This window comes from Sarcophilus harrisii, chromosome 1 (assembly GCF_902635505.1).
Source record: "Sarcophilus harrisii chromosome 1, mSarHar1.11, whole genome shotgun sequence".
NCBI lineage: Eukaryota > Metazoa > Chordata > Mammalia > Dasyuromorphia > Dasyuridae > Sarcophilus > Sarcophilus harrisii.
This window is the reverse complement of record NC_045426.1, coordinates 16,058,549-16,079,585: the sequence shown is the minus strand read 5'-3', so window position 1 is coordinate 16,079,585 and position 21,037 is coordinate 16,058,549. Positions and strand designations below refer to the sequence as shown.

The window sequence follows — 21,037 nt, the reverse complement described above, 5'->3', positions numbered from 1 at the left end:
TAGCTATACATTGGTTCGCTACTTACTTTGCAAAGACTCACAAGTAACCAGAAAATTTGAGGTTCCTCCATAAGCCACAAATGATTCAGGTTTTTTTTTTGAGTTATGATAAATTTTTTGATTGAACGCTGATTCAACACTAGACTTTGGTAAATAAAGGGTGTGAAGCAGATCTGTGATTTCAGGGTGTGCTGAGGTAGCACGAGCTGCGTCCTCTAGAAAGACTTGGTTTTTTAACCTAAGTTTTGTATCTTTAGGATACAACAGTTAAAGAAGCTGCTAGAGGATTCTACCTCAGATGAAGATAGCAGTACTTCCAGCTCCTCAGAATGTAAAGAAAAGCATAAGAGAAAGAAGAAAAAGGAGAAACATAAGAAGAGGAAGAAGGAGAAGAAGAAGAAGAAAAAGAAAAGGAAGCAAAAATCTAAGTCCAATGAGAGTTCAGACTCTGACTAAAAATCCACCTTGTTACTCCAGAATCTGAGCTGATGGTCAGAGGTCCTAAAGGAGGAGGAGCGACACAAGGGATTCACTTGACAGAGAAGAGGGCCCAAGAACTGTGGGGACTTGTCTTGGGGGCCGTTCTGCTCCCACGGCCAAGTGGTGACCTGGATTGCTGATCGGCCATCCTGGGATTCTCATCATCATCTTCCCTGAGTGCTACACAGGGCGACTTTTTTGTTGTTGTTTTGTTTTGAAGAAAACCAAGCATTGGCGTAAGATATGAAGACATCCTGGACAGAGATTCCCACGAGAGCAGAGTTAATGGGGGCAAGTCTCCTTTTCACAGGTGTGAGTGAGCACTCTCAGGGCCTGAATAATAAAACTCAGTTATGTCAGACTTAGAAGTGAATGTCCTTGCTGCAGACAAGAAACTTGTTTGAAATATAATGGTGGTACATGGGGGAAAGAGGCAGCTATACAAATATCTCATCCCCAATGTAATCGTTTTGTTGTGGAATCTGACCTATATACCCAAACCAAAATAACTGCTTCATGAAGATATTTAGGGAAAATGTTTTTTCAATCAGTCCCTCTCCCTCCCATCCCAACTTACTAATATAAGAACAAAAGACAAAATCCATTAAAAATATGTACTTAAGCAAAAACAGATTGCCTCTTTGGCCATGTTTAAAAAAAAACAACCCATACATATGTACGTACACAATTTGACTCATCCCACACTAGTCTTTCACCTATTAGGTGCTGTATAGTTTGTTTCCTCCTTAATCCTCTGGAATAGCAGTTGGTCATTAAGATGAATAGAGTTCCTAAGTCTTTCAAAATTATCTGGTTTTAGCATATTTAGATAAATGGTTCTGTTTCTGTTCATTCTGCTTCAGTTCAGACAGGTCTTCATTTCTCTGTAACCATTCCCTTTATTACTTCTTAAGGCACAAGTGTTCCACTCTATTCCTAATTTCCCCAATTGACTGGCTCCTTCCCAGGTTCCTGTTCTTTGCCTCCTCAAAGAAAGCTCATGAAAAATGTATATTTTTAGAATTGATTAGGCCTAGAATTGATCCCTCTTAATCTTCCTGTTAATTCTTTCTTCCCTGTGATGACCGTGTTAGCACCCTGGATACCCTAAAATCAGCCAGAGTCAGAATAAGCAAAAGTCCTTAGTCTTTATTCTTGGTTGTTAGGGGTAGGATTGAATTGGATGGAAGCAGAATCTCCATGACTTTCATTCTTCATCTCCCGCCCAGAAGACTCTGGCTAGTCTTACTCTACCCCCTAGTCCCTCCTACAATTCTTTATATACACCAATTATTGAGCCCGCACAGGATATTGGGAAGGGCCATTTTCCAAGCATATGCCCATAGAATATTGTCCAATCAGTAAATAGCCTTAAGTGCTTGTCTGTCAGACCTCAGTGCATTGACTCAAGACTTTCAGCCCTTTACACTTCCCTCTTGAATGAAATCTCTCTTTAGCTTTAATTCTCCTTTCCCTCCTATTTCCCTATTGAATAATTTTCTGTAGCTAAGTGTGTATATATGTATATGTGTGTGTGTATGTGTATATTCTTCCTGCCTCTCAGGTGAGAGTTTCAGCTGCCTCCTCCCCATCCCTTCCTCCTAGTTCACTTGGACTTGTGTCCCCTGATTATGAGCCAGTTTTCCCTAACCCTTTTTGTTCCCCCCTGGATCACCCCCAGTACCTTCCCTGTCCCCTCTCTTCCATTTTTCTTTGAAGATCATCAAATTCTAAGAGAATTGCTCCCAGGCTTTCTGTTTAATTCTGTTGTGACCACTGATGATGAATATAGCTAGCCTCTCCCCATATTGGACTTGAAGCAGTTTTTCTCATTTAGTTCTTCATCATTTCTGTTTCTCCTAACTCCCGGATTTGAACTTCAGAGTTTCTTTGCAGCTCTGGTCTTTTTATCAGAAATGCTTGGAAATCCTCTATTTCATTGAGAGCCCATTTCTCCCCTTTTTGGTTTTACTTGCTAAATTAGTGTCTGTTGCCTTCAAGGATATTATTTACAGTGAGGTTTCTCTACATCATGTGTGATCTTGACTTAGTCTCTTTAGTACATGAATTTTTTTTGTTTTTCTTCCGGGGTTTCCTGTAGGAGGCAACTGGCCCAATCGTTCTATTTCTCCTTGACCGTCTGGTTCTAAGAGATGCAGGCAATTTTCCTTTATTCCTTGACCTTCTCCAACTGCAGTCATCCCTCCTCCTTCCCTCGTGTCATCCCTGCTATTTTTATTTCGTTCAATTAGATTGTGTTGCTCCTGGCAGCCATCCCACTCCCTCCAACTTGGGCTGTTGGGTGGGATTTCTGGCTGTGGGATCCTTTCTGCCCCCTTCACCCTGAGTTAAAGGAGCAGTCCGAGTGTTCAGAGCTACCCTACATCAGCCCCTCTGCTTATTGCTGAGCCTTCTCTTTTATGAGCTCCTTTCATCTCGTTCTGAGAACAGGCTCCTGGGCCAGCGTTCCCAGGGCTGTTTCCTGGGGCTCTGAGAGGTGATGCAGGGGAGGTGGGCTGAGCCGGGAACCAGGAGCCACCTGAGGCTAAAACTGACCTGGCCCGCTTTGGAGCTGTGTGATTGGCCAGCTTAAGTTCCCCCATGGTGGGGTGGGGGTGCTAGGGAGGGTCAGATGACATAATTCTCAAAGTGCTTAGCAGAGTATCCTGGACACTTAGCGCTTGTTATGTTCCTGACATCAATGGCGGAAGGTCAGTCTTCCCTTGGGTCCATCCGCTTTCTCCTTCTTCTTTTCCTCCTAGATGAGGCTTTGGACCTCTCGGAAGCTGGTCTTGTCATTTAACACTTTCCATCAAGCTGACGACCAAGTCCCATGTACACATGTTCAAATTTTTTTTAATGCTTCATTGATGTATTTTGCTTTCTTTATAACGATTAGAGCCAAGTGTCTGAAGGGATCAGTCTGCATGGTGGCCTGCTTTCTTTCCTGGGTTCTAACAATAACTCAGTATAAATTGGGAGTTTTTCTCTAAACATTTAATCACAAATTTGTCTCCACTGAATTGCAACTGCCACTTCTTATATCTGGTGATGAGCGCAAGCCCTTCTTTTAGCTCATGTGGATTATTTTATAAGCTTCTTTATCTACAACAAAATGGTGAAGACCATGGTGATGGGATTTTTCATCTCTCTTGCTGAGGAATCTTGTCAAAAGGTTTTTGAAAGCCCATGGTAGGCTTTGTTCCTAGGAAAGCCCAGTGGCCTTGTCCCCCTCCCCTGATTTTTTATTGTTTTATTATTTAAATAAATGTTTATTTAAGTATTCCATGATCATGTGTTTTATGGTATATTCACCAGTTTGCCTGGTTTGGACACATTTTTCTTCCTCTCCTCCCTGGAACTATTGGATAGAAATCAATGTAACAATACTAACAGTATTCTAGCCACTTCAGGGCTGAGGGTACTTTTGGCCAAACTTCAGTTTCACCCCCAAGTTAGTTGAAAAATTCTTGGGTAAAAATCCCATAGTGTTGGCACTTAAAAAACCAATCCATTCCGTTAAAACCCATCCAATGTTTTCCAGGCTTTGTAGGACCGGGTTATAGATTTTGAATGTCAAAGAGAGCATTTTGTAAGGACAACAAGGAATCACTAAGGTTTAGTAAGACAGAAGGAGACCATTGGGCCCATTCTGTCGTATTCCATTCTAGCTGCCTTTTCACCGTTACCCCTCACCCTGTATTCTCCTGGTCCACAATCAGCGCAGAAATAAACTTGGCATTAGGTGCAAAATGTCAGCCAACCGCCCTATTGCTACACTCGCCATCGCTGTGACTTCACAATCCAAAAGAAGCAGTCTCTGGTGCTTGCTGTAATCTCTCAGCTCCTCAAGGCCAAAGGTGTCCATTCATAGCCCTGAGCCCAGTCCCTCATGTGAGGTAAGCACTGCAATTGTTCATTCAAATAGTGGTGAAAATACATGACAGGAGAAGGATTGCGCAGACCTAACTCCTGGATCTTCCCTGGTTGACCTTGGGGCCTAAAAGAAAAGCAAGAGTGAAAAATAACCAGGGTTACCATTCTGGGTCCCTGCTCCTGTCCTCCTTAACAGTAATTCGTCAGAGTGGGAATGAATACAAAAGCCTGTGTTACCTGGTGGCTACAAAGAGTAAAGTGCCTCCTTTCAAGGAGCTCAAGAGACTCATAAGGGCCAAGATCCAGGGGAGCATCAGCAGGTCATGGGGACGGCCAGGGAGGTCTGAAGGGCACACAGAAGGATCAGTGGTACAGCCTGGTAGGGGGTTATGTCAGCACCCGATCAGGGGATAAAGGGAAGAAAGTTGGGGAAAACGGACAACCTGTGTCATTTGATTCCTTCTGAAGCAGGTGATGGGATGTTTGAATTCATAAACTTTCCTTATGAAAATATGAAACGGAGATCAATTTGTCCATTTTACAAATGAATAAATTGAGGCCCAGAGCTATTCCATGACTTCTCTGAAACCCTCCAGCTACTAACGGACCTGAAACCAGAATACCATTATCAGATACCCCGTGCCCAAGTTGTGATGCTGTTAATCATTACACATTGAAATGTTCAGACCAACTGTTAGTACCATGTTAATTTCTTCATATTCTTAATTCTAATGGACGTTGTCATGAATACAGTACTAGAACGGGGTCAGGAAGACCTGGATTCAAATCCTTACTCATTCAAACACTTACCAGCTGTGTAACCACAAATGTGTTTGAGAGGCCCAGTTCCCTTATCTGTGACGTAAGCATAATAATACTCATGGTACCTGCCTCATGGCTTGTTATAGGACTCCAATAAGATGAGTGCAAACCTTAAAGAGCTACCTGATTTCCCTTCCTTATTCATCTATCGGGAAGAAGATCTATTTCCCCCAAGAATCGTCCCAAACACAATCCTGGTTGGGACTTTCCCCTGTATTGGTTTTAGTTTGTAACTTGCATTCAAGCAGTCATGCACATGAGCGTGTGTGTGTGTGTGTGTGTGTGAGACCAAAAGAGAGAGATTGAGATGATCCAGGCTTTTAATCAATATTTTTAATATTAACATTTTGGGTGCAGCAAGTGTAGTCTAGGTGCTGATGTTAAACACGTGAGAGCCCCTACTTTATGTTTTCATGATTCCATGCAGGTCGTTTTAATGACTCACTCACTGCCTTTGTGCTTCTACTGTCAAATGGCATCAACTATACCTGAATTTCATGTCTTAAGAATTGAACTATTAGAAACATTTCCTCAAAAAAAAAAAAAAAAAAAAGCCTGCTAATCAAAGTACTCCCTTGTATACCTCTAACCAAGTGCGCTATTTGTGGACATGTAAAACTGGGGCTTAATTGGAGATCCCTATCCGAGAGATCCCCAATCCGTGGAGAACCTTCCATATTATGGTTGTCTAGTTGCTGGGCTCATCTCAAAGACAAGTGTTCCTGGAGTCCCAACTTCTAAGTTGAAACTGAGAAATGAATGAAAAAGCCATTATTATTAATTAAATGCTTCCCAAGTGTCAGGTGCTATTCCGTGCTAAGTTTATACAAAAAAAAGTAAGTCCTTTCCCTTCAGATGTCCAGGATCTGGGGCCTTGAAGGGATAAAAGGATTTCAATAAGATTGAGAGGAGGAGAATATCAAAATCACAAATAAGAATGTAAACATACAGACAGGGCAGAATAAAATTGGGGCATGGCCAATTGGGCTGGAGAACAGGTGAAAGGAAATAAGGAAAGATAGGGCTGAAAAGGGAGGTGGGTACTAAGTTGTGGAAGCCTTGAATGCCCAGCTAACTCTGTGAGGCAATGGAGAACCACGAGGGTTTTAAGCAGGAAGTGGAGCCATCATTTCTATGACCTGGGATGGTTCTGACAAAGGCTTTGGGAAGTGAGGAGGCGGCAGCGCCAGGACAGAGATGAACCCCAAGCTTTCACAGCAGACTGAGGAACATCACACAGTTATGGGACTGTTTAAAGATGGTTGGATCTAGGAGACTTGGGAAAGACCAAAATGAAGCTGTGATGATGGACCAGGGAGAAGAGATGCTCAAGCAACAGAGGTTGGGGCGTTTGGGACTGAGCTTTTGCCTGGATATCTGGATGACCATAGCTATCAGGCAGCTGGAATTGAAGATGTGAAATTCCGGAAAAGGCCAAATCTGGAGAGTTCTGGGAGTCATCTGTGGAGAAGCACAACGTGAAGCCCCTGGAATAGAGGAAGGGAGCCCGGCAAGGGTCCCCATGGAGGGTCCCCAGCTAGCTCCTCTCCCAAGGGCTGGAGCTGAATTCTGCCAGGCTTTCTCTGTATCCTGGGGATACGATTTAGGAAGTTTATCTTTTCTTGGTAAATACATTCTCCTGCCAGTCACTCTTCTCTCCTGAGATTTCATCAGTCACTCCAATTAACAACAATTAACTAGACTTACCCAGGGGTGATATTATAGTTCTTAAGTCCCGGAGTTCTCTCTTTCATGGAATCTATAACAGATGAAAAGTTATTACTACAATTATTGCCACTGAGAGCCCAGAATTATAAAAATTGATCATTATCACCCAAAGGAAAATTGGATCAGCCCACAAGAATATTTTCTTTTCTTTTTTTTAAAGCTGCTTATTTTTCAAAACATAGGCATAGCTAATTCTGCAACATTAGCCCTTGCAAAACCTTGTGTTCAGTTCCCCCTCCTTTTTCAATCCCTTTCCCCTAGATGGCAAGTAGTCCATTATATGTTAAACAGGGTAGAAATATATTAGTTAAATTCAACATATGCAAACATATTTATATAATTATCTTGCTGTACAAGAAAAATCAGATCAAACCAGAAAAGAAAAGAAAATGTAAGCAAACAACAACAAAAAATGAAAATGCTATGTTGGAAACTACACTCAGTTCCCACAGTCCTCTCTGGATGTAGAGGGTTCTTTTGGATCACAAGATCATTGGAACTGCTCTGAATCATCTCATTGCTGGAAAGAGCCACGTCCATCAGAATTGATCATCATATAGTATTGTGGGTGAAGTGTACAATGATCTCCTGGTTCTGCTCATTTCACTTAGCATCAGTTCATGTAAGTCTCTCCAGACCTCTCTGAAATCATCCTGCTGGTCATTTCTTACAGAACAATAATATTCCATAACATTCATATACCACAATTTATTCAGCCATTCTCCCACTGATGGGCATCCACTCAGTTTCCAGTTCCACAAGAATATTTTAAATGTTGTAAGTATGGGTTAAATAATGGGAGGGATTCTAAGGCCACCTAGGTCAGAACAAAAAATAGTCATTCGGCCTTTGCTTGAAGATGTTTAATAATGAGGAAACAATCTGTTTGTTGAGGTAGTTTATTCTACTTCTGGATAGCTCTTGGTGCCAGGGGATGTAAATTCAGGTCAAGCTGAATTTTGCTCTTCTATCAGTCTTCCACACTCCAACATTTGAAATATACCTTAAAATAGTTATTGTCTCCCCTGCATTTTTTCTTCCTCAGGAAGAACATCCCTAGTCTTCACAACTTAATCTCAAATGACAAGCGCTTAATGTGTCATTTAATGTCCTTTTTCTAGTCTTCCTTCTCAGGATGCTCTCAAGGTTACTGATACCCTTCCTAAAGCTTCATGCCTTTAGCCAAACTACTCCAGATGTGCTCTAACAAGGGAAAGACAATGCACCTCTTGGTGGGACCTAAAGCTTTGGGGGAGGGAGGAAGAGAGAGATTGTTCTATCTCTCCATTGATAACATTGAGCTCACGGTCTAGTAAAATCACCAGGTTATTTTTACATGAACTGCCATCTGGCCATACTTCCCTCATCTTGTAAATGTGAAGCTGATCTTTCATAACTAAGTATACCGAGAGTCACCTATCTGCCCAAAGAATACACACACAGACATAACACAATCGGGTACAGAAATACATTTCACTCAAATAGATAAAAGGGGCAAAGAGATTAAAGGTAATGGGGAGGATGAAAGAGAGGAAAAAACAGTAGATTAAGGAAGGGATTGGTCAGAAGCACAACAATCTCTTCAAGGGGAAGGAGAAAGAAAAGCATGAGAGTATAGGATGTTCCAATAAATACAATTAGAAATCATAACAGTATAAAAGGAATGAACTCATTCATAAAATGTAAGAAAATAGTAAAATGGGTTAGAAACCACAATCCACCAATATGTTTATAAGAAACACATTTGAAATAGATAAACATACTTAAAATAAGGGGATGAAGTAGAATATATTATGCTTCAACTGAAGTAAAAAAGACGAGTAATGATCTTGATCTCAAAGGGAAAGCAAAAATAAACTTAATTAGAAGAGATTAATAGAAAAAATACATCTTGCTAAAAGTTACCAAAGACAATGAATTAATGTCAATACTAATAATTTAACTCTATATAATATAGATAACTAATACATAATATAATAGAACTAATAATTATCTCATTTGGTAGATAGCATCTAAATTCTTAAAGGAACAGATAAGAGTTACAGGGAGAATTAGCTAATAAAAATATTAACAGAAAGGGACTCAATTTAACTCTCAGAACCAGATGGATCTAAACAAAGGACATGAGTAAAATTTTAAGAAAGATGAAAGAACTCAAGTATACGACATGGGAATAGAAAAATATCTCATCTGCATGAGATAATTTGGTAGACAATTTGTTCATTAACTTGGGAATAAAATCAAAAGAAACTGAGAAAATTAGAAATATTAAATCCATCTTTCACCAATTATAACACAATAACTATGCTTAATAAACAATCTTTAAAGTAAAAATTAAAGACAAATAAAAATCTGGGCAACTGGTTGCTTGGTTGCTGTTCTTTGTTCTCAAAGACAACCAAAGTGACATTAGTAAGTTAGTCGAGTTACTGAGTGTCTATACGAGCTGGGGATGCTCTGCCAGAGGTCAGACACAAATAGTCCCTACGAATATGGGGGGCTTCTTTACCTTTGCACATCTCGAGTTTCCTTTGAACTAATCCAATTCTACTTTACTCCTAGAGCCCCTTCTCCGATAAGGGCACGCCACACTGGGCGGTCCTGTGTCAGTATCTCCTGTGTTGTGCAATCAATTCTATTAATTCACATAATTTACACAATAAAAGGTGATATTATAAACAATTTAGAGGAACATGGGAGAAATTAACTGTTAAAGAATTATGAATAGGGAAAGAGTCCATGACCAAACAAGAGAAGGAAAGATTCACAGGAGTTAAAATAGAAATTTTTGATTACACAAAATAAAAATTTGTTACACAAAGAAAATCAAATTACTGTACAATTAGAGAAATGTTAACACAACTGTTAGGAATCATTTACATCCATCACACTGACAAAGTTGAAAAAAGGAAAATGTCAAATGCTGAAAAGGTTTGGGGGAAACATGTATTATTGAATTGTTGGTAGAGTAGTGAACACAGTGAACTGGTCTAGCCATTCTGGAGAACAACCTAGAACCATATCCTAAAAAGCTATTAAACTGAGCATATCTTTTGACTCAGCAATACCACTATTAGGTATATACCTCAAAGAGATTTAAAAAAGAGAAAAAGGAACTGTGTATACAAAAATATTGCTAACACTTATTTGTGGTGGTAAAGAATTACAAACTAAAAGGTCACCCATCAGTTGGTGATGGCTGAACAAATTATGGTATAGGTGTGAGAAATGAAGAAGGGGATGGCTTTAGAAAAACCTGGGAAGTTTTGTATGAATTGATTCAAAGCAAAGTGAGTAGAAGTAGGAAAGTATAATTTACACAATACTGTAAGGGAAAGAAACCTTGAAACACTTAAGAACTCTGATCAACAAAATACAGTTCTAGAGGACTCTTGATGAAATGTGTTCTCCACCTTCAGATAGAGGGGTGATGGATTCAGAGAGAACATTGAAATTTTTTGACATGGCTAATGCAAGAATTTGTTTTGTTCAACTATACATGTTTTTCATAGGTTTTTTTTTCCCCTCAAGCAAGAGATGGAAAGAAGAGAATTTGGAACTTAAAATTGAAAGTTTTAAAAAGTCTCCCTGTCGCTATAACATGCACTTGATCTCCCTCTCCTTCCTAATTTTGCTGTGGTGTTAACTTTTAATGTTCATATCATATATCCATTTTGAAATTATTGTAACATCTTATAAAAGATCATGATCTACCTGATTTCTTCCACAATGCTTTCCAGTTTTTCCAGAAATTCTAGTTAAATAGAGTTCTTTCACAAGTAATTGATATTCTTACATTTATCCAAGAATGACTAAGTTAATTTTTTTTTGGATTATTCCTGATCTGTTTCATTGATCTAGAAGCAATTAGGTAATACAGTACACGGTATTAGACCCATGGTTGGGAACATGTGATTTCAAATTCTTCCTTAAACCCTTACTGGATGTGTGACCCTGATCCAGTCACTTAAAGACTACCAGCCTCAATTTCCTCATCTGTAAAATGGAGATAATAGCCTTTGCCTCCCAGTATTAGTGAGGATAAAATGAAAAAACAGTTCTAAAATGATTTGTAAACTATAAAGTGTTATACTAATTCTGGCTATTACTTTTCTTATCTTCATCTATTTTATATTTTAAAACATTACCAAAGAGTTTTGCTAACTTTATTTTTTTAATGAACAAAAATCAATTTTCTTTCCTTTTATCCCATACTGCAATGGAGGAAAAAATATGTAGTCAAACAAAACAAATTCCTTCATGTCTAACTGATCACGTCCAAAAATTATATCTCATCCTGCAATATCAATCCACCACCTCACTCTATCAGGAGCTCTAATCATCACTGGTAAATTCTTTGATCATTAAGTCATTACAAATTCTTTTGATTTTGCACTATTATCCATGTTGTATCACAATATGAATTTAACAAAAAGATAAACTGAGGCAAATTTCTGAACAAAATAATATTCGCTGAAGCATATTGCTTGTCAATAGTTGGGTCAATGGATTGCCTCCATTTATGTCAAAGATCCCAAGCAAAAGAACAGCTCCCCTTTTATAGATGCTGGGAAGGATACAGAAGAACAGAGCAGCACAGATGACACCATGGAATTAAAAGAAACATGGCTGGTCACAGAGCTGAGGCACAGGGAACAATGTGATGGTTTGGCAGTCTGGTCATGGAGACTAGCAACGACTGCCTCCCTTCTCTTTTGAGAACTAAGAAGTGCTCATGGTCCAAGAGCAGGGGCCAGACAATGGCTCCAAATTCTGGACAGCAAACTAGACATCCTAGGATAGCTTGAGGGAGTCAAGATATCAGGGCCAAACTCCTTTTCAGTTCACACTCATTTTCCAAGTTCAGTTAATTTCCTTAAACAAGAGAGGTAAATTTTTAAACATTACAGGCCAGTTGAACTCTGAACTCAGTTCAGAGACAAAAAACCATGACTTGAGCAGTTATAGGACAAAATCAATTATTTGTAAATAGATAAAATAAATAAACAACACAATCAATTTTAATTTTTTCAATTCCCCTTTTGATAATATGTGTATGTATAACTATACACGTCACAGATCACTTATCTATGATCTAATCCTATAAGATCTTTAACAATCATTATCAACAGTGAAGCACACTAACAAGTTTTCTTTTCTGTTGTAAGTTTAAAACAGGCTTTTACCCAGGAACTAATGCAAAGCTGAAAAAGAATAACAAGACTGATTAATTATGGCACAAACTATGGTAAACATATGGTAAATATATCTTAAACCATGGACTAAATTTAGAAGAGAGATTTAGTTGTCTCAAGGCAACTAAGAAAATTCAGCAAACATGGATATGATGTAACAAAACCCAAGTAACACAGTGATGATCATTAACAACATTAAGCCTCCTAGTATCCCAGTAAGGAGTCCATTCCCAATGTCCATTTTATCAACACATTTCATCCTGAATATGAGATATCCCACATAATTTTCTCCCCTGGGAAATCTGGAAGTCTTCAGGGAAGCTCTGAATTGGTCTGCTCATTAACATTTTTCCTTCTCTAGTTCCACATGCCTTGTAGAAATTCTTGGATGTTCTTGTTAAAATTTGTTTCCAAAACGGATCTCAATACAATTTAGTACACAACCTCTTAAATATTATTTCTTCAATATTACTTATAACTTGAAGCCTCTGAGAATTGCAGTTTTTAAATATTCTTTGCTGTTACTATCTTTATCTAAACTTTGTCCCTGACATAAATACTGCTAACAGCAGACTGAAGAATCTTAAAAAAGGATCTGAGAATCTAACTTGAAATTAAATTCTTCTGTTAAAGATTTAATATTTACCTAAACAGGGGAAAATACAGTTAGCAATAGTAATTATGAAAAGAATTTTGCAGCAAGTTTCTCTGATAAAGCCCTCATTTCTCAAACAAATTGGAATGGAGCCCAATTTATAAAAAAAAATAAGAGCCATGTCCCAATTGATAAAATGTCCATGCCCAAAAGGTTACAAAATCATGCATATCTTTGACCTTTGAACAATACCACTACTGGGCATGCATCTCAAAGGAAATTTTTTTTAAAAAAAGTTAAAGAACATATATGTATAAAAATATTTATAGCAGCACTTTTCTCAGGACATAGAATTGAAAATTGAGAGGATGGCCATCAACTATGGAATATGGTATGTGATTATGAAGGAATATAACTGTTTTATAAGAAATGATGAGCAGGATGCTTTCAGAAAAATTGGAAAAGTCCTCCATGAGCTCCAGCAAAGCAAAATGTACAGTGTACATAGTGAAAGCAAAGTTGTGGGGTGATCAGCTGTGAATGACTGCTATTCTCAGCAATACAATGATCCAAGACTATTCTGAAGTACTAATGACAAATGCTATCCATACCCAGACCCTTGTCTTAACTGTTCCTTAACTGACTGTGTCTGAATACAAACTGAAGCATACTAAAAAAAAAAAAAAAAACAAAAAAAAAAAAAAACAAACTTTCTTTTGGGGGAAAGGGAGGGGAATCTATGCTTTCCTTTGTAACTATGTTAAAACTAAGTTGGTGAAAGATCAAATAATGTTATAAGTATAACTTCATAATTTTCAAAATCACAAATCAGCACAGTTAAACTGTTTAACATGAAAAAGATTGTATCTATTATTACACCTGTGACATGTCATAAACACGCTTTTGGAAATTTCTTGAATTTTTTTCCCATTTAAGGAATAATTGTAATGCATGGGGATCTTGTCCTCCAAATAAACCAATCATAACTTTTTTTTTAAACACTGAAAGATTTCTGCTGTTCTAAAATCATGCTTAATTTTAAAAAAACTATTACATTTCCAAATGAACAGTTTCAAGCAATTTACATCACTCTTTTAATATAACACAACAGCTTAATCGATAATCCAAAAGAATCCATTAAAAAGAATTTATCATTTGAACAGTTTTGTTAAAATGAATTATCAAAATTTGTTAGGCATTTTATTCACATCACTTGTTTTAAGATCACATGGCTAACAAATTTTCATTTCCATGCATTTTCCCAATGTTTTACTGCCAAATAGTGGCATAAATTCTAATTTACCATAAGTATCTTATTAGAAGAGACACATTTTACTCAGGATAAGATCAGAATAAATTCAGTTACACCTGGATATATTTTCTAAATAATATTACATAGAATCTCAATTTTTAATTGCAATTATTTAGCATTATTTTTTTACAAGAGAAAATTTTTTTCAAGCATTTCATATTATAAGGCCTATTATTTCTAGCAAATCTACTGCCAATGAATTTTAAAGTAAAGTCTGATACTTTGTACTCCAATGTACTCCAATCATTCTGCTTTAAAAAGAATTCTAATTTAGTTCAAATCTGGATTTTACAATCACTAATGACATCATTTAAAATATCTGAATATTTTACTTTCAGTTTATTTCTAATTTGCTATAACTTTTCTCTATATTCTTCCAAATCATACAGAAATTTTTTGTTACTAGATAAAATAAACATAACCTTTCACATAACCTTTGCACTTAAAACAAAGGCCAAATTCCCTTCAAATCTTTCTTTAAACATACTCAGCTCTTCTTTTTCTTTTTATATATCTCTCATGTGTCCTAAAAACCTATATCTTTCTTATTACTTTCATAGTCATCCCTTAAACTTCCTTTTATTTTGTTTACTGCCTAAATTCTCCTCCTTATTCTGAGAGTATTTCAGATCATTATTCTCTAATCTTTACTTCACTTAATTCTTCTCCTTTGGAATTTTATAATACATTGGTACTAAACAAAAGCAATAAGATGCACATAAAGAGAAGAGGGGGAGAAAAAAAGAAGGGGGATGAGAGAGGAAGGCAGGGGAGAGAGAATCACACACATAGCATAGATCACTGATCTATGACCTAATCTTATAAGATCTTTAACAGTCATTATCAACAATATATATATATTTTTTATTTTTGCCATTTTATATTTTACTTGACATTAAAGATTAAGAGGTTATTGAAAAACATGTCTATTGTTACACCTGCAATGTAATAACAAAAAAAATCTGTTATCCATATGTAATAAGCTTTAGTTGAAAAGAGCCTTTAAAGATGGAGTTCATGTATATTGCATCATTTAAAAAATATGCAGAAAACACTATCACATCAGTTTTATAAAATAATCAGCAAACAACAAACACAATGGCATCTTGAGAAAAAAACACCTTGGTATATTCAAGTAACAATTAAGTTTTGGTATATTATTCACAGCAGTAACATAAGGAATTTGTCCAAATAAATTCACTTAAATTTCAAGATGCTACCTTAAATAAGCTTCACTTTTTGTGGGCAAGAAGCCAAATGGTTCTCAAAAAAAATTCAAATACTGCTCTTCTTACAAAAACAGATAGAAATCTCATATAACATGGTGAAATTTCTAAGTTCAGAAGACACTAATTTGGGGGCAGCTAGATGGTGCAATAGATGGAGCACTGACCCTGAAGTCAGGAGGACCCAAGTTCAAATCCAGCCTCAGACACTTAATACTTCCTAGCTGTGTAATCCTGGGTAAGTCATTTAGCCCCAAATGTCTCAGGAAAAAAAAAAAGACACTAATTGAAAAGTTATTTCTGGACCTATTTCTATTTTAATTTGTAAAACTCTCAAGTATACAATTAGATTTTCTAATAAAAGTTATTCATCTAATTTACATACATTTTGTAATTTTCCATGAACCAGGAATAAGTGACAGGTAAGCTTCAGCTGTTTCTTCTCTCTACAAACTTTTTCTCTAATCAGAAAGATGATTATTGTGATACGGGAGCCATGTGCCAGTGGCTGCTGGACCTGTAGAATGGATATAGAAAAAAAAAAAAAGCAAAAAAAATGTCATAAATTTTATTACTGGAGTTGTGAATTGATCTATTTGTAGAGTACTGGAACTATGCCCAAAGGGCTATAATTTATAAATTTAATTTACTTTAATATAATTATACAATTTAATACAACTTTATCCCAGAGTTTAAAAAAAGAAGAAAAAGACTATATGTACAAAAATAGTTACAGCATTTCTTTTTCTGGAGGCAAAGGATTGGAAGTTGAGGAGATGCCCATCAATTGGGGAACGGCTGAATGAATTGTGGTTTGTGATTATGATGGAATACTATTGTGCAATAAGAAATGATGACTGCCAAACAAACCTAGGAACTGTATGAACACAATTACAAAATACTTTTCACACAAATAAAAGTCAGATCTAAACAAAAGGGTAGGTTGAGCTAATATAATAAAAATGACAAATCTACCTAAATTAATCTACTTGTTCAGTGGCATAACAATCAAACTCCCCAAAAATTATTTTATGAGGCTAGAAAAACAATGACAAAATTCATCTGGAAAAACAAAAGTTCAAGAATATCAAAGGAATTAATGAAAAATAAAATACAAAGGACAGTGGTTTAGCAGTACCAGACCTAAAACTCTATTATAAAAGCAGCAGTCATTAAAACCATCTGGTACTGGCTAAGAAATAGAGTGGTGCATCAGAGGTATAGGTTAGATACACAACACAATAATCTAGTGTTTGATAAACCCAAAGACTCCAGCTTCTGGGATAAGGATTCACTATTTTAGAAAAGTTGCTAGGAAAACTAGAAAATAATGTCACAAACTTGGCATAGACCTACATCTCACACCCCATGCCAAAATAAGGTCAAAATGGCTACATGATTTAGATATAAAGGGTGACACTATGAGTAAATTAGGAGAGCCAAGGGATAGATCTTTGGAGAAAGGAGGAATTTGTAAGTCAAAGAACTAGAGAACATTATGAAATGCAAAATGGATGACTTTTATTACATTAAATTAAAAAGATTCTGCACGAACAAAACCAATATAGCCAAAATTAGAAAGGAAGCAGAAAGTTGGGGGGGAAATTGTTTTATACCCAGTTGTTTCTGATAAAAGCTCCATCAAATTTACAAGAATATAAATCATTCCCCAATTGATAAATGGTTAAAAGATATGAAGACAATTTTCAGATAAAGAAATTAAAGTTATCTATAGTCTTATGAAAATTGTAAATCACTACTGATTGAGAAATACAAATTAAAACAACTCTGAGGTATCATCTCAAACCTACTGGATTAGTTAAGAAGACAGGAAAAGAAAATGAAAAATGTTGGAGGGGATGTGGAAAAACTGGGATACTAAGGCCTTATTGGTGAAATGTAAAATGATCCAACCATTCTGGAGAGCAATTTGGAACTACACCCAAAAAGCTATAAAACTGTGATGGGTTGGCAATCTGGTCATGGGAGCCAACAACTGCCTCCCTTCTCTCATGAGACTAAGAAGTCTGACAGCAGGGGCCAAAGAGTGGCCCTGATTTTTGGACTGCAAACTAGACATACTAGGATAGCTTGAGGGAATTAAGATATCAGCGCCAAACTCCTTTTTGGTTCAAACTCAATTCTCCAAGGTCAGTTAATTTCTTTAAGCAAAAGAGGTGGATTTTTAAACTTAATCCATTACAGATCAGCTGAATTCTCAATTTAGTTCAGAGACAAAGAACTATGATTTAAGCAATTAAAAACAAAATGAACTTCTTGTAAACAGGATCAGTAATTAATGATACAAGATCGATTTTCATCTTCTCAATTATGTAACTTGTTCTCCTTGTTCTACATCAAGTCATATAGGTCTTCCTAGCTTTCATTGAAAATGTACCTTTAATAATTTCTTATGGAGCAGTTCCATTACACTAAAACACCAGAATTGGTTTGAACATTCCCTAGTTCAAATGCACAAAATTTTCTTCTAGTCCTCTTTGCTAGTAAAGGAAGAGCTGCTATAAATATTTTTGAACAAATTAGGTCCTTTTCCATTTTATTTGGTCTGTTTAGTTATATTATTGGGTTCAAAGGGTAATGCAGAGTTGTCTACTTTTAGAGGGATTGATGTGGGAAAGATTCCAATCTTTGATTCCCAACCCCGCCTAGTTAATGTAAATTACCCTTTGACTCACAAATCCTGGTCCCTTTGAATTCCAATAGAAGATCCGGACCTGTTCCAGCCCCACCCGGATCTGAGCCAACTTTGGGGCTACACCCCAAAGCCCCTCGAGCTAAGTCTCTGACTTAAAAGGGCCACACTGGGAACCCCTCTTTGCAGAGATTCCAAACATGGTCGCCATGTGAGGACCCTCTGTCCAGTGCCCTCCTTATCTCTACCTTCACCCATCTCCTACTTCTAAACTCAATAACAAACCTCTTCTATCAATCTAGCTCTCCAGGCCAATAAATGCTTTTATTGGGAATTTGCGCCGCTACTAGACCTCAAATACCGCCGTATCCTTGCACCGAATCCAAGGGGGTTGCAGGGGAGCTCTGTTTGATTCCCTGTACCCCAAACCTGCCACTAGACCTTAACTAAGCCCTAATTTCATTTAGGTACCCCAAATCTAGACCTCAACATTTGATCTACATCTCAACAGGATTGTTTCATATTATTTTCATATTACATAGTTTCCATATTATAAGATTAAACAGCCTTTTATAATTACTGCTTTTGAGAAAAATTGAGTCATGGAAGTTCTGTTTTCCCTCCATCTCTCTCTTTCTTTTCATTGTTTCCCTTTAATTCTAGATCTTTTGTTCTTCCAAGTGAATTTTATTATTTTGTCTAGCTCTATAAAGTAATCCCTTTGGTACTTAGATTGTTTAATCTAATTGTTAAATTAACTTAGCATTATCATTTTTATTGCATACATATGGCCTAGTTAGAAGCATTAACTATCCCTAGAATTATTTAAATCATTAATTTTAAGAGTTTCATAATTGCATGTGTTGAGTGTATCTTAGTAAAACAGATTCTCAAATATTCTGTGCATTTTATTTTTTGAATGGTTTATTTCTTCCTGAGTTTCATTATGTAATGCTGAAGAAACTGAGCAAGACAGAGATTAGAGACCAATTCAATAATTTATTAAATGGAGAGAGATACTGGGACCAATGCATCCATGTTGATCCCAGGGCTAGACAAGACTATCATCTCAAAGAATCTAGCCCTTTGACTCTTGGGGCAGGGAGCCTTTTATGGAATAACAAGAACAATGGAAGGACCTAGGTGGGGATAACCTAATAGAAGGAAGTTACTGATATTCTAATGACATTAAGGAATGTCTATAAAACATTTATCTCAACCATTAAGAGGGTACAGTCATAACCTAAGGCAGAATTACAAAATAGGACAATTGGAGGAACTGGTCATCCCATTAAAAGGGAACTTTGGCATAACAATTATTGCTCTATAAAAATATTGATACATTTTTAATGTACTGCTATGAGAATTTTTTATTTCTTTTAATTGTTCAGGGCTCAGGACCATTCTAATATAATTTTTGGTTAATATTAACTTTACCAAAACTCGTCCCATGGGATATGAAATTTTACTTAAGAGTCTTATATATTCCTTAGATAAGAAATCAGAGAAAGAATCTCAATTGTCCCTAACTCCTTGATGATATGTAAATCCTCATCAGTCTATTTGTGACTCCTCTCAATATAATTTAATCTGTAAACTGACTTAGTTTTCCCATTGAGTTTATTTGATGGAGTTTGTTTCCTTAAGAGATATATGAGATTATGGCTGTTTAACTTAATTTGTTCAACTTTTATGACACTGAAAAAAAGCACTAGATTTATGGATCTACCTTCTCTGTAATTTTCATAGCTTAAGATGAATACAGGATTGCGACATGTAAAAAAAAAAATTGTCAGTCTGATGTAATTTTGTCTATAAGAGGATCTGTAAGACTCCTAAATAGAATTCAGATTTTTTTCCTGAGGCCTGAGCCTATGCTTGAACATCAATAAAACTTAGCTTTTTTACCTTTATAATTTTTGTGAAGTACGTATATGCATTTATATATACATTTAACATTACATGAATTCAGAGGGGAGACATTTCTCCTGTAACATAGTCATGTTGGTTCTTTGTTATCACTAATTCCATTTTGCTATATTCATCAGGATATATTCATCTTATAAAATAATATGTTCTAGAATTTTGCCAGAAATGAATATTAACTTCACTGGTTTAGAGTCTACAAATCATTCTACTCTGCATTTTTTGAAAAGCGGAACATTCTTCCTCTCTGGGCCTCTCTACTTTCCTTGTTCTTTCTCTATGATCATTTCAAAGTAACAGCAGTGGTTGAACAATCATAACTCATGGCTCTTTCACTACTCTCATATAGAGTTCTTCTGGGACTGAGAACTTTAGTGAAGGCAAGCTAAGTACTCTCTAGCTATCAAATCATCTTGAATATCAACTCCCCTTTTGCCATTTTTGTTCTGTTTTTTTACCTTACAAAACTTATTCTCCTTACCAGAGAAAACCTTGTCTTCTTAGTTATCACCATTTCCTCCTGAACAACAGTATGTCTTCTTTGATCCTCCTCCTTTCACCAAAATAACTTTTTAACAATGCTTTTTTTTTCATTGTCCTTGGCTTTCCTCACCACCCTCAACTGAGCTTTCAACTTCCTGATACTTGTTCTAAAGCAAAACCCTGCCAAGCCATGCCCTTGTAGTCACTTTTTTTGTGCATACCTTTAAATTTTAAGTTGATTAAAAGTTTCCTATATATCATCGGGCTTGTTGCAGCTTCTTTTATTCCCCCACTGGCACTGTTTTACCTTGTGTCTTTTTGGATTTCCCCCCTAATATCTCATTCCTTGTGGTGCTCTTGATGCTGTTCTAATGGCAGTGTGGAAGGTAGATGTGAGAATCAATGTGAGAATCCCCTTTGGTCCAAGGCGCAGGTCCAATGTGTAAAGAATTCATGAACCTGAAAAGTTTGAATGGCAAAAGGGAAGTTTATTGGGACTGAGAAGTCAGCTTTGCTAGGAAGACAGACTTCTGAGTGGGCAAGAGTCCTGATAGGTAGCTGTGTTAAGAGGAGAGGCCACTTGGCAAAGCATATTCCTATTAAGGACTTCTGCAAAGGTATAGAATTGTCCTTTATAATAGTCTGAGGCTAAGGCTTCCAGTGGAAAAGAGAGCCAGTGCCCCCAGGCCTAGATACTTATCTTGGACTTTCAGGCTACTCAATTGCAGGCCTAGATTTCCA

At 36.7% G+C, this 21,037-nt stretch overlaps 1 protein-coding gene and 1 long non-coding RNA gene across 2 annotated transcripts in view; one reads left to right on the top strand and one right to left on the bottom strand.

Moving 5' to 3' along the window:
* RP9 (RP9 pre-mRNA splicing factor) overlaps nt 1–1,106 on the top strand; it is a 28,025-nt gene extending 26,919 nt beyond the window's left edge. Inside the window, exon 7 of the mRNA XM_031952893.1 lies at nt 258–1,106. Coding sequence (XP_031808753.1) covers nt 258–456 — 199 coding nt within the window. The 3' untranslated portion in view covers nt 457–1,106. The remainder of the gene's footprint in view (nt 1–257) is intronic.
* A 1,094-nt stretch (nt 1,107–2,200) lies between these two features.
* Nucleotides 2,201–15,754, bottom strand: LOC116421599. The gene is made up of 3 exons (XR_004232050.1): nt 15,620–15,754; nt 6,886–6,937; nt 2,201–4,480 (listed from the first exon to the last, which is right to left on the bottom strand). It is a non-coding gene; the product is annotated as an uncharacterized LOC116421599 (long non-coding RNA).
* Nucleotides 15,755–21,037: the final 5,283 nt, after the last annotated feature.